The sequence below is a fragment of the Miniopterus schreibersii genome (genome assembly GCF_964146895.1).
Source record: "Miniopterus schreibersii genome assembly, chromosome: 1".
In the NCBI taxonomy this organism is placed as follows: Eukaryota; Metazoa; Chordata; class Mammalia; order Chiroptera; family Miniopteridae; genus Miniopterus; species Miniopterus schreibersii.
This window is the reverse complement of record NC_138101.1, coordinates 10,406,380-10,419,983: the sequence shown is the minus strand read 5'-3', so window position 1 is coordinate 10,419,983 and position 13,604 is coordinate 10,406,380. Positions and strand designations below refer to the sequence as shown.

Genomic DNA, 13,604 nt, shown 5'->3' with positions numbered 1-13,604 from the left:
AGTTTGACTGTTTATGATGGTCTTGAAAATCTGTGAATTGGTGTCTCGTTAGTTTCCTAGGGCTTCTGTAATAAGTTGCGACAAACTGAATAACTTAAAACCACAGAAATTTATTATCTCACAGTTTAGGAGGCCAGAAGCCTGAAATTGGGGTGACAGCGCAGATGGCTCCTTCTGGAGGCTCTGAGGGATGATCTGCTTTATGCCTGTCTCTTGGTTTCTGGTGGCTGCTGGTGATCACCGATGTCCTTTGGCTTGTAGGGGCATCACCCCAATCTCTGCTTCCCTCATCACGTGGCCTTCCTCCTGTGTGCATCTGCATGTGCCTGCAAGGACACAAGTCACTCAACTTAGGGCCCACTCTAATGCAGTATGACCTCTTCCGAATTTAACTGATAGCATCTGTGAAGACTCTATTTCCAAATAAGTGCACATTTCTGAGGTTCATTGTGAACATGAACTTTGAGAGACACCCTTCAACCCAGTCCAGTGTTTATGTTGAAACAACTAGGTCAGTTTGTAATAGCAGAACTGTAAACCATGGTTCTTAGGAAAACCTACCTGGCGTGGTTGGCCCGGCACAGAACAATGCTGCTCAGGTTTGGTTTTGCATTTGATGTACGAGAGTCCTTTGTTCTGGAGTGACCCAGCAGGCCTGGCTAATCTGTAAAGCCACCTGGTGACTCTAATGAGCAGCTGGAGCCAAGGAACGGGTATGCACAAAACTGTAAGCATTGGAGCTTTACTGCATATCTTACATGATTTTCATCCCAAGTGTCTGGCACAGGGTCTACCTTATATATACTCAATAAATATTTGTTGGTTAAATTAATGAACAAATCAATGTATAGAATAAATTCATTGTTGAAAGATGAGAATTGAATACAATGACCCAGAAGGATAGGGAAGTAGTTTTCATATTAGAGGTTATAATGGATTATATGTTATTTCTTCTAGCACTTGAAGGATTTGCTGCAACAATGACTTCATTCATCTAACTCCCTTGAGATTAGTAACTGTCACATATTATTACCTCCATTTTTCAGATGAAGAAATTGGATCTCCTAGTGCAGCTTTTTCTTCAACTGCATTATTTTTTAATACCACCAGGAATTTGATGGATATCCTACAGAAAATGGGATTAGAGTCAGCATTTCCAGCAGAGGAACGCAGGTCACCAACTTTTGGGTACCATATCTAAGATGGGATGATTTAAGAAGCCTAACGGGAGGGCAGGGTGAGGCTGGGATAAAAACCACTCCACAAAGTACAACATGTTCTGTAGCTGAAGGCTACCCGATAAGTGAAGTAGTCTAATTGTTTATTGGAGCCGTTATAGTGTAATATAGAAGCCAGACGTCAAACACAGGAGTTAGACAGATGGACATGCCCTCATATCTCGAACTGCCACTTACAAGCTGTAAGCGTCTCACTACAATTAATTTCCTTGCCTGTCATTTGTCTGTCAATAGTATTATCTGCTGCATGGCGTTCTTGGGAAGGTTGAGTGCCACGTGGAAGGTCATCTTCTTGTGGTTAGAGTCCTGCATTTTAGGCCTTGTTTATCTGCATCTTTCCTTAGGGCAAGATCATGTTCAAGTGAAATTTAGAAGACTTTCTTGTGTTACTGTTGCATTCTTTGTTCATATTTATCTTCCCCATTAGATTTTAAGTTTCATGAGAGCAGGGACTGGGTTCATTTTTGCCAATGCACCATGACTATATCTTGAACAAAACATAAGCTAGATTACAGCACTCCTGTTGTCAAAGATCCTTCATTTTCTCCCTGTTTCACTCTAAGTAAAAGCCAACGTTCTTGCAATTAACTATGAGTCTCTATAGAATTTTATACTAAAAGAAGCTGAATAGAATAAATAAAATAAATAAAATTTTAAAGGCTTTTAAGCATGCTTTTAAAGGGCAGTCATCAGGGAACTGACTAATGATAAAATGAACAGGGTAGCGAGGCTATATGAAAATTAATGTGGATGGAGCCGGGGAGGGGCAGAAAGATTCATGATATAGTAAAGAGACACTCTTTTGGAAAGGAAAATGAACTTTCTAATCCCAAATCATTTTAAAACTCAATTCATAAATTATATTTGTGGGGTTTTTTTTATCAGAAGAAACCACTTCATTCAAATGTAACTTTCTGATTTTTTTACTTATCCCAAAGGAAAACTTGAAGTTACACTGCTTGAGCATTAAAAATGCTTATTATATATATGTAAAGTTCAGTGAACATGAGAAACGAGGCTTTTGGGAACTAAATTTTATGTATATACTGGGTTACATGTGTTAGCTTGAAGACAATACTTAGTGCAGTAGAATTTAGGTTTAATTCATATTTTAAAAAATATATTATTAAGGAGGCATCCATCACTCCAGATAGGCATCTGGGTGTGGGGGATGCTTTCATTGCTGCTATCTCACAAAAGGTACTGCTCTCACTTTCGAAATCTTGCTTTTTGCTTTGGGTGCCGAGCCTTACCCTTCCTCCCAGCATCCGCTGCGTCGGGCAGAGGGCATCACTAGCCCGGAGCTGTGTACACGCAGCCTTGTTTGAGCCCCCACCCTCCCCGGGACGCGGCCGGGGCTGGAATTATCAGTGTTGCCGTCACCCAGGTGAGGTCCAAGAGGCTCAGCGAGGTTACGGCACCCGTCCAGAGTCTCCAGCCCAAAGTGGAAAAGCTCAGGCTCGAACCAGTTTTTTCTGAATATAAAGCTGCAAGTCTTTCCACTGCAAGTGGTGCAATTAATGTGCCCCAAGTTACTTACATTATTTCATGTTGACAAAAATACTTACTAAGAGATCTACTCCCTTAACACATTTTTAAATGCACAGTGCAGTGTGGTGAACTACAGGCACCATGTGGCAGAGCAGATCTCTAGAACTTATTCATCTGGCAAAATCAAAAATTTATACCCAGTGAACAGCATCTCCCCTTTTCCCCTGCCCAGCCCTGGGCAACCACCTTTCTGATCTCTGCTTCTATGACCTGGTTTCTTTCAGGTGGAATTGTGCCGTATTTACCCTTTTCTGCCTGGCTCATCTGACCTGGCCTAATGCCCTCAAGGTTTATCCATGTCGTCACATATGACAGAAGGTCCTTCTTTTTTTAAAGCCAAAAAAATGTCACAATAATATTCAAATAATATCAAATTGTATGCAAATAGTTAAATTTTAGCTTCTTATTTTATCTTTCCTATTATAATTTTTTAAATACATTTTTTTAATGATGTTGCACAGTTTACATCATTTACACTGTGATGAAGTTGCCATTTAGTAAATGACTGTACCTTACTCCAAAAATATATCACCATGTAAGTAAGCATTTTGGCAATTTTTTGCAGAGGAACAGAAGAAAATTGGGCTTCGATGATCGGTCTTAAAGGATCCCAAAGAAAATTGATGTTTTACAGTGTTGTTTTCTGCTTGTGTTCCCTGGCTGGCTCTGCCAATAGAGCAGGGCAGGAATGTGTTCAAATACAAGCACTTAGTCCTGATTTTGAAAGCACTGTGGCTTGCGATCATGTAATTGTTCAGCAACAGCGTACAATAATTATCCTGTCCTCAGCCGACTAAAGCTCTCTCTAAATGTTTCATGAGGCATGCAATCAGCACAAAAGTAACGATCAAATGGGACCCAGCCTTGATTGAGTCTGAGGCAGAGAGAGACAGCTAGACAGAGACAGAGGACAGAGAAAGGTGAAGGAGAGGCACAATCAGAGACATAGAAGGGCAAAGACAGAGAGAGACATGCAGGGAGAGTGCAAGGGAGAGAGAGGTGAGAAAGTGACAACAACCAAGGAAGAGAGTGAGACACACAAAGCTGGAAAGGCAGAGAGAGACATAGGAACGAGACTGAGAGGCTGACAGACAGACCAGCGTTTATTTTCTGAGAAACAGGTGTCTTCAAGTGGCAGCTCTAAGCAGAGTTGAATTGACTCTATTTGCATTTAAATTCTGTAGATTATTTTGAGCAAATTCAAGCACCTTCTCCTTCCCTCCTTCTTAATTAACTGATAGATTTAAAAAGGTAATTTTATAATCAGGCAAAAGGAAACAGGTCAATTAGTAAGGTCAGTATTCTGCCTCCAAAATTCATGAAGTGACAAAATTAAGTGTAGATATTTTCCCATGGTTTTCAGCAACTAACCCTGCTGCTACCTTTCTTAAAGGGTAACTGCAGTCCAGTTACAATCGGTTCTTTGTGGTGGCAATTTTCAGCAAGAGTATCTCCAAATTATCTGGGCCCCTGATTCTTCAGGAAAACATTTGAAAATATAAGCTGTACTCTGATCTGTTTTCAGTAAAGTCTACTGTCCTATTATGTATTCTCTTTACTTCTCTATTCCTCTGTCCCTGACTTCTTGGGGATTAAATATTTTCAGTATTCCACTTTAATTCCTGTGTTTGAGTATTTATGAGCCACAAGCCCATTGAAAAATATCAGACATGCTGCAGATAAGTTCACATTTGCACCCCGTGAAGAATGTACTTTCCAGCCCCAGTCTGAAGTCACTGCTTACGAGTCACCTTGTCACTGATTCAGGAGACGCAGATGGGATCACAGTGCCATTGAAACTCCTGGTGATTTTGTCATAGTTATTGATTCATGGAAAGACATGGAAAGATTATTAGCCATTTTCCTCCACCAGACATCCCTAAGAGGCTTAGGGTCTAGGAAGAAAAACATTGTCCATAATTCAAGAGCACAAGATAGAAGCTGAACAGGCTGCGAATAGTGCAGTAGAGCCTTTATTCCCAGGCAGAGCCACAGAGAATATTCGGCTTTGCTATCAGCTCTACTGCAAAAAGAAGGAAAGTAAGCATGATTCTCATCACAGTGAAATTACCATGTCTATCACCATCATCATTACTTCTTGATTTCATAATTCATGGCCCATCATCCACCACAGAAACCTGACATTCCCAGGTAATGTGGATTTTTGTGTAACGAGCAAAGCAGTCAGTGAAAAATGACCCCTTGCATGGACCCCTATTGAGATGCAGAGGGTCAGAAATATGGGGCCACCAGATGATGACAGCTGATCTGTTTTCAGTAGCCTCGGGCTTTTTAAGATAAAACCTTTCCCATTGGTAAAAATGAACACATTTTCAGTCATTTCCATCAAAATTTAAAGTGGCCTACTAATCTGCACATTTACTTTTTAATCTTTTTTTTTTTTTGTATTGCTCTATTGCATGACTATCAAAGTGCTAGTATTTTAGTAGATTGGTTTGATGTCTATATGCAGGGATAAGGGAGTTGATGTCACTTTAATATCTAAGGCAATGAATTTGTGAATAGATCGTTAAACTTAGTGGTTATATAGCCAATTAATTTAAGGTATTACTTTGTCCATTGTAAGTGCCAATAAGTGTTAACTGAGTAACCCAATAAGTGAGTCATTAATTACTCCACAAATATATATTAGTGCTAATATATGTAATACTCTTTACTAATTGCTAATAATCAAAATAAGATAAGACTTTCTTATCTCATTAGATATTTTTGCTTAAATATAACTCCAATGACACCTTCCCTGACCACAATATTTAAAATTACAAATGTTTCCCACCCTATCTCCCAACTCGTCTACCAACAGAAGTCTCTAGACCTCATACCTGCCAAAATTTATATTTTGCAATTGGTTTTTGTTTATTGCTTTTCTTCCCCAAGTATAATGTAAGATCAGTAATTTTTTTTCCCCAAAATTTTTTATTTCATCTCATCTGGCTATATATTCATGTTAGACTATTTGATATTGTCTTACAAATTAATGTGTCTATTTTTATTTCCTTTTCTCTCTATTATTCAGATAGGAAGATTTGCCTCTTTTCATCTCTATTGAAGCTCATAGTCCCCAATCTCTGTTAAATCCATTTAAAGAGGGCTTCTTTTTCATTTTAGATATTTGGCTTTTCTTTTCTAGAATTTTTGTTTGGTTTCTTTTTGTAGTTTTAATTTCACTGCTAAAATTTTTTTACACATTTATTTATTATGACCATCATTTTCTTTAAAGTCATTTTCTTCTAAATCCAACATCTGTGTCATTCCAGGCTCTGTTTCTATTGACTGTTTTTAAATCCTGCTTATGAGTCACATTTTTCTGCAACTTCACATGTCTGCTAATTTTTGGTAGCATGATGGACATTGTTATAAAACATAGTAGGGAGTTTTGATTGTATTATTTTCTTTTAATGTGTGTTGAATATTGTCCTGGAAGTCATTCCATAGTTTCTAGGACTTCTTTTTGGTCTTGGCAACTTCAGTTCTATTATTTGTTAGGATAGGCTAATTTTAGTCTTATACTTAGTTATAGGGTATCACCCCTACTCTAGGAAATGATTCTTAGTCCAAAATCATAGTCTTTCTGAATTCTCCAATGAATGCCAGAGGTGCTCAGTTCCATTTCTTTCATTTTATTTATTTATTTTTTGGCCTAAGCCAGAACTAGTTTATATCTCAGCATTACATGACTTCTATCTCCATTTCTCAGTCCTGCAGCAGCTTCTGCCTACTAAATATGATGGAGTCTGACTCTGAGTATGCATTACACAGTCCCTGGTCAACGACAATATTAGTCAGTATTCTCCAGAGACATAGAACCAATAGGATACATGTAGACATATAGAAAGATATTTATTATGAGAGACTGGCTCACACAATGACAGAGCTGAGAAGAACTACAATATGCCATCTGCAACCTGAAGGCTCAGTAAACCTGATGGTATATTTCCAGTCCAAATCTGTAAGCCTGAGATCCAGGAAAGCCAATGGTCTAAGTCTCAGTCAGACTGAAGGCCTGAGAACTAGGAGCACCAACATCACAGGGCAGGAGACAATGGTTGTCCCAAATCAGGAAGAGAACACATTCTCCCTTGCTCTGCCTTCCAGTTCTACTCAAGCCCTCAACTTAGTGGATGATGCCACCAGCATTGGTGAAGGTGGGTTCTTTATTCAGTCTGCCAACTCAATTGCTAATCTCTTCTAGAAACCCTCTCACAGATACACCCAAAGGTAATGTTTTACCAACTATCTGGGCATCCCTTAGCCTAGTCAAGTTGACACATAAAATTAATCATCACAATGACCCACATTTAATCCTCACAGGGATCCTTCCCTCTGACACACATACCAGGTCTCTCTTCTCCAGCACCCTTTCCTGCAATTCTAGTCACTTTGAAAGCCTAGAATTCCAATCTTTACCACCTCAGCTCAGTGAACATGAGCTCCACCTCTGTGAACTATGGAAGAAACATGTCACTAGGCAGAGAGAGCCAGGACATTTGTGGAGCTCACCTCCTGGGTATCTTTTCTTTCATGTACCACAGTTCTACATTGCTTGTTATTCAGTCCTTGAAAAGAGTTTCCTCATATAACTTGTCCATTTACATGGTTGCTTAGAGTAGGATAGTACCTCTAGCAAAGTATGGAAGTAGAAATTTTCAATCTTACATTGCAGTAGGGAAGACATATGTCAAACCCATGATAGTATCATCAATTGTTTTAATTACATTTGTGAAAATAAAGATAAATGAGATTTAGATTTGAGATCAAAGAGAGATAGAGGAAGCTATAAGCATATAATAGAGCTGTTCATAATTCAGTTTGGTCTGTCATATAAGGTTTTCATTAGAAAGTGATTATTGGACTGACATCTCAAGGATAAGCTAGGCCACATGGAGGTAAAGCAACAGTTCAGACAGAGATCATGGAATGAGGTAAGAGGAAACCTGATGTACTCAAAGAGTGGGGGAAAAATATCATCTAACATTTACTGAGAGTGTATTATGAACAGCCATCAACCTAAATGCTTTATATTTTATCACATAAAATTCTAATTCTAACAATTTTAGGGGTTATGTACTATCACTAATCCATTTTGTTGATGAGAAAAGATTCAGAGAGATTAAATAACCTTACCCAAGGACATGTAGTGCTGGGATCTCAATCCAGGCTGTTTTGCTACAGTGCCTGAACATTCAACTACTACACTTTAAGGAAAACAAACAAATTTTAAAAATAGCATAATAATCTGATAGCAGAGAGAGAGAGAGAGAGGGGGGGGGGAAATTATATGATGTCCACATCTAGCCTTCTAGGAGCTAAAGGTCTCACTGAAGAGAAAACACTATAAAAACAAGATAGTAACCATATACAATTTCTGTTTAAATACTGGGTGGGGCAAAAAATAAGTTTACAATTATCGAAACAGAGTTTATTCTTGTATTATTATTTATTATTTATTGTATTATTTTCCATATGAACAACTGTAAACCTACTTTCCCCTCCCTGTGTACTCCTAAAATGGACCTTTAAACTGCGTTTTGACAACAATGATCCTTTACTATAAATCCTTTTGTTTTATTAAGAAAAGACAGAGAACCAAGGAAGTTTAATAACCTATTCAAGGTCATTCAGCTTGAAGTAGTAAAACAGGGACTGAAATCTGGGACTTCTAACTCATGATTAAAAACAGTGGCCTGTCTACCTTGTAGTCTCTGCTGACTCCCTCTGGAGCATGCCTGCACCTTTCTAAGCCCTCTTTCTTTTTCAGGCGTGCTTTTTCTTTTAAAGTTCTAAGGGTCCTCCCCCAAAAATAAGAGCAGTTCAAAAGATGCTCCAGGGAAGAACATCTTTAGTTACCCAATAATGGGTGCTAGCAGGGAGTGCAACCTGAGAGGACTTGGGAAGCAGGAAACTCCTCCCCCACACCCAGGCCTGAGAGTCCAGGAAGCAGTTGTAGAGAGAGCAAGCTTGGCAGGTATCAGAATTTAAGGGAAAAGGGGGGAATCAAACAACTTGCAAATATTTCTTGAATGTCTGCCATGTGCCAGTCTCAGGGATGATTGTAGTTTGGCTAGATGTCCAGAAATCAAATCTGGAGCAAGGAGCTGGGTCAGAAGTAAATAAAACTAAAAGCTCTCTCCTACTGCTGGTGGCTGATAGAACCTTCTCTTTCTTTGTCAGGAGAGGGCTTCACTCTGCAATAGGATGTGATATCCAGAACAAGAGGGTGTGACACTAGAACAATAGAGAAGGGAGAGCGGAGGAAGGCGAGGCCTCTCTTTCCTCAAGAAGGCGTCAGGATACAATAGGGATAGTTTGCCAGGTACATGTGTATTTGAGTTGAGTTTTAAAGGCTGCATGGGCATTTAGAAATTGGTAATTGGCTAAGGACCCACCAGATTCCACGTACAGTGGAATGGAAGTCTTCAGTTACTTGAAAGAAGAAGCAACATCCTGCCTAAGGAGCTAAAGTAAAACCCAATGTCCTGAGAAGGAAGTGGCTCTTAGCTGTATGTACTCCTTTCCCTGTAGAAACATAGTAGAAAGAAGCCAACTAAAGAGTCTGTGTTATGTAAATCAGATTTATTTTATTTTACAAGTTTAAAAGTTTACTTACATACCAATCTAGGGCATGAAATCCGGTCTTCTCTTGATATTAAAAGTGAACTTATTCACTCATTTGTCAGACATTTCTTGATCTCCTCCTATGTGCCAGACTCTCACTCAGCACCTGGGATATCAAGTGAAGGAGACATTTCACACCCAGTCAGTGTCAAGAGCAGGGGAACAGCCTGTTTTGTGAATCCCAACAAAGGCAAGAAAGGTGGTGTGGCCAATGGTCGATGGCCCATTGGAGCAGTTCGGTGGATGGTAGAAAATGCTCTCAGAGTAAGAAGATTGGGGCCCATGGTGGGAAGTGTGTGTGTTTTTCCCCCCAAAGGACAACATAAAGATTTTTAAGGGCTTTTAAACAGGGAAATGATCTGATTTGATTTATGTATCTACTAATTTACTGTCATCCCACACACAAGAAATCTATCAGGTTTTTTAGCCAATAGACACTAATGTCGGGTGGAACCAGCCCCAAAGGGAAAGAGATCAGTAACCTTGTGGTCAGGATTTCTTACAATTACGAGATCGAAATTATAAAGTAGAAAAGCAACAAGCAATACATTCTCAAGACTCCTATTATAAAGATGATTTAAACTCAATCTAAATTGGTTCTCTTGCTGTCATTTTATATTCAAACTCTTCCAAACTGATTTGGGGGAGGCAATATATCTATCCACATGCAAATTCAAGCTCTGGGCACTCAAGGTGGGCAGGCTGATGCCGAGTTCGACAGTCAAGTGTTTGGGACTTGCCCACTGGGTGACTCGTGACATTCCTGAGACCTCCTGAAGTATCTGAAGTCACAGATTCCCTTTTGTCTATTCCTGATTGAATAATTCCATTCAGTGGTGTGGACAGGAGAAAAATTGTGAAGGACTGTCTCCTCTCTGGGCTTGTCAGCTTATGCTAATGAAGCTGCATATCAAGGACATCTATTTTCTCACTTTCAGAGAAGGCAAATGTACTACCAGGTGATTGCAGTGTGAATGATTTATGCAAAGCATCTTTCTCCTTGGTAATCAAAGACAAGGAGCAATGAGAACAGAAAACTGCCATGTGGGCCCTTAATGCTGGTTTGAATATTGACATTTCAATCCAGTTAATTCATTCAATGATATTTCTTTTATTCCCAATCTAGAGTCAAAAAGAAGCCACCAAATTTTACTTTTGTGACTCAAAAAATACACTTGCATGATTCTGTTTTCACTTGCTGATCATTATGTTTAATGCAACATAAGGAAAAGGTTTGAAAAGAAAACCTAAAACATGAGAAAAACAGAAGGGGAAAGGGTTTTTGATTTTCCTCCTGGGGTCCCAACCTATTGCCTGTGATTGCCTGAGCGGATGGCTGAGTTCAGGTCCTGCTTGCCGGCTTCCTCTGACAAACCACGCAGCCTGCCCTGGTTTCTCGTGGAAGACAGCGTTAACAGCACCCAACCATCGGTATCTTCTAGGTTTCCTCTACGCTCAGAGCAGCACCAAGCGCAGCATCAAAGAGCGGCTCATGAAGCTCTTGCCCTGCTCAGCTGCCAAAACATCGTCTCCTGCTGTTCAAAGCAAGTTTGTTTTTTCATTTGTTCCTTTCCCCAAAAATGTTTGTTTTGTTTGTTTAGGTCTGCATGCATTGCAGTTCTCTGCTTCTAAAGAGAATCCATACGTTATATTCTGCAAAATCAATTCTATTGATGTACTCTAAATACTCCAGGGAAGTTTTGTGCAATTGCGAGGAGCTCCCCGATTAGCAGATGGACAGCATGGTGTTAGTGATGGGAGCTTGGGCTTCAAAACATTTAGAAACTTTTTGATGTGAGGGGTCGGGACTAGACTCAGATAACTCTTGGGTTCCCATTGCCTAACTTGTGAGCAAAGCAATGTGCCCTTTAAAGTGTTTTACCTTGTGAGTTTTTTGACTCCCATACGTGCACTTGGTGTTGTAATTTAGATACTGCCAGATGTCAGATATATCACTAGTTTCGGAAAAAATACTATGAAGTGAAAAAATTATGCAAATGTGACTTTTTTTCTCTGCTCACTCTCTACTTGTATCAATCAGGATTCTCTAGAAAAACAGAACTGATACATGTATACATATACATATACATGTACACATATGTATATATATAATATATGCATACAAACACAAAAATCAAACACTAATATAAGGAGATGTATTTTAAGGAATGGGCTCACACAACTATAGGACCTGGCATGTCTGAAATTCACAGGTCAGGCTGACAGGCTGGAAACTCAGACAGGATTTGGTGCTGTAGTCTTGAGCAGAGTTCCTTCTTCTGCAGGAAACTTTAGTTTTTGCCTAAGTCTTTCCAAGCTATTGATTCCACCCAGATGATCCAGGGCAATCTCCTTGACTGAAAGCCAACAGATTGAGGATGTCAATCACATCTACAAAATATCTAGACAGTAACACTCAGATTAGTGCTTGATTAAATAGCGATACTATAGCTTAGCCAAGGTGACGGATAGACTAGCATACTCTCCTTTTTTTCTTTCTCTCCAGTTTCATGGCATTCTTGAGGAGTAGAAAATGAGCATATCTCAGGGGAAACCCTTTGTTTTTTAAAAGATGCTATATATAATATATAATGAACATTTATGAATATTCTATGTTCACAAGCATTCTTTCATGGACAATTTTTTTCAAGCATCAAACAACTGTTGGAATCAGCCGCAGAGGTGGTATTCCTCACCAGTGAGGAAAGCAAGCACTAAGAAACTAGGAGAAACATTCTAGGTGAGGGGCTAAAATGCTGGTTTGAATATTGAAATTTCAGTCCAGTTAACTTTTTCAGTGATATTTACCTTATTCACTATCTAAGGTAAAAAAAAAAAAAAAAAAAAAGCCACCAAATTTTACTTTTGCCATTCAAAAGATATAGGTGCATGATTCTGTTTTCACTTGCTAATCAGTTATCTTTAATGCAACATAAGGAAAAGGTTCGAAATAACCCATGTCTTTACCTACCCTCTTTTTATTCTGCCACACCATTTTCTAGGAACTGATGTACCCAATTCATGATTTGAAAATGTAAATGCCCTAAAATTTCACTAGTCTCCACAACAAAAATGGAGAAAATATGTAAAGTACTTCAAACAACCCAATACATCCAGTCAAAAGTCCCAGAATAGAACAGTAATTCGTTTCAGTGACACTGACCAAAGGTAATATATTGTAATAATAATATTTAATTAATTCACTTAGTCATTCAACATATATTTATTATACATCAGCCCCTGTTCTTGTGCTGGAGATAGAGTAGTAAATAAAACAGCTTTTATAAAGATCTGTCTTACTAGATCATTCTGTGAAGAGAGGAGACAGGACAAAATTATTTTTATTAGTAATAATCTTTTGGATAAAAATATTAGAACTATAATTGAAAAAGACTGCTTTGCTTTTTCCCCTTCATTTTAAACACATGCACACCATCTCAAAAACAAAACCTAATGTGTCATCAACAACCTAGAAGGCCATAATTCAGAGTAATGCCAAATCCTAGTCCTACATGATGTTGAAGCTACAGATATTTATATTGCCACTATCTGTCAGCAAGTGTTGGTTATTAGAGCCATTGCTGCTAACTTTCAAATGGATCACTATGTTTACTTAGGTAAGATCAACATCGCCAGGCCCTCGTGAGCACGCCTCCTGTACCAACATCTGGTAAAGCCCACAAAGAAATGTTCACAGAGGATGCACCACAATTTCCAACCAAAAATGAGAAGTAGAACATTTCTTTTGTTTTTTGTTTTTGTTTTTGTTTAAATATATCTTTATTGATTTCAGAGAGAGGAAGGGAGAGGGAGAAAGAGAGAAACATCAATAATGAGAGTCATTGATCAGCTGCCTCCTGCATGCCCCCCGCTGGGGATGGAGCCCGCAACCCGGGCACCTGCCCTGACCGGGAATTGAACCCCGATCTCCTGGATCCCAGGTCGATGCTCAACTACTGAGCCACGCCGGAAGGTCTAGAGTATTTCTTGAGAGAAAGAAAAAGATACTGAAAAATTAGCAGAATGACTCCAAAAACTATTTTTATAAAAATGTGATTTCATAAAACTGGTTGATAGTGAACCCATGCTAGGCATGGCCACTGATTTGTGAACTCCAAAAGGTCTACAGGTATAAAACTCCTGCTGCATTAGTTCCCCAGCACAAGAAAGCCCCAGCAT

At 39.0% G+C, this 13,604-nt stretch overlaps 1 protein-coding gene across 7 annotated transcripts in view; it reads left to right on the top strand.

Moving 5' to 3' along the window:
* The window catches only part of KCNIP4 (potassium voltage-gated channel interacting protein 4), a gene marked incomplete at its 5' end in the record, with an annotated part of 828,309 nt that overhangs the window by 720,158 nt on the left and 94,547 nt on the right, over positions 1-13,604 (top strand). Inside the window, one exon of one of the 7 annotated variants that reach the window (XM_081132589.1) lies at positions 10,868-10,969. The exons of the other annotated variants lie outside the window; for them this stretch is intronic. Coding sequence (XP_080988715.1) covers positions 10,868-10,969 — 102 coding nt within the window. The remainder of the gene's footprint in view (positions 1-10,867; positions 10,970-13,604) is intronic. 7 annotated transcript variants of the gene reach the window in all.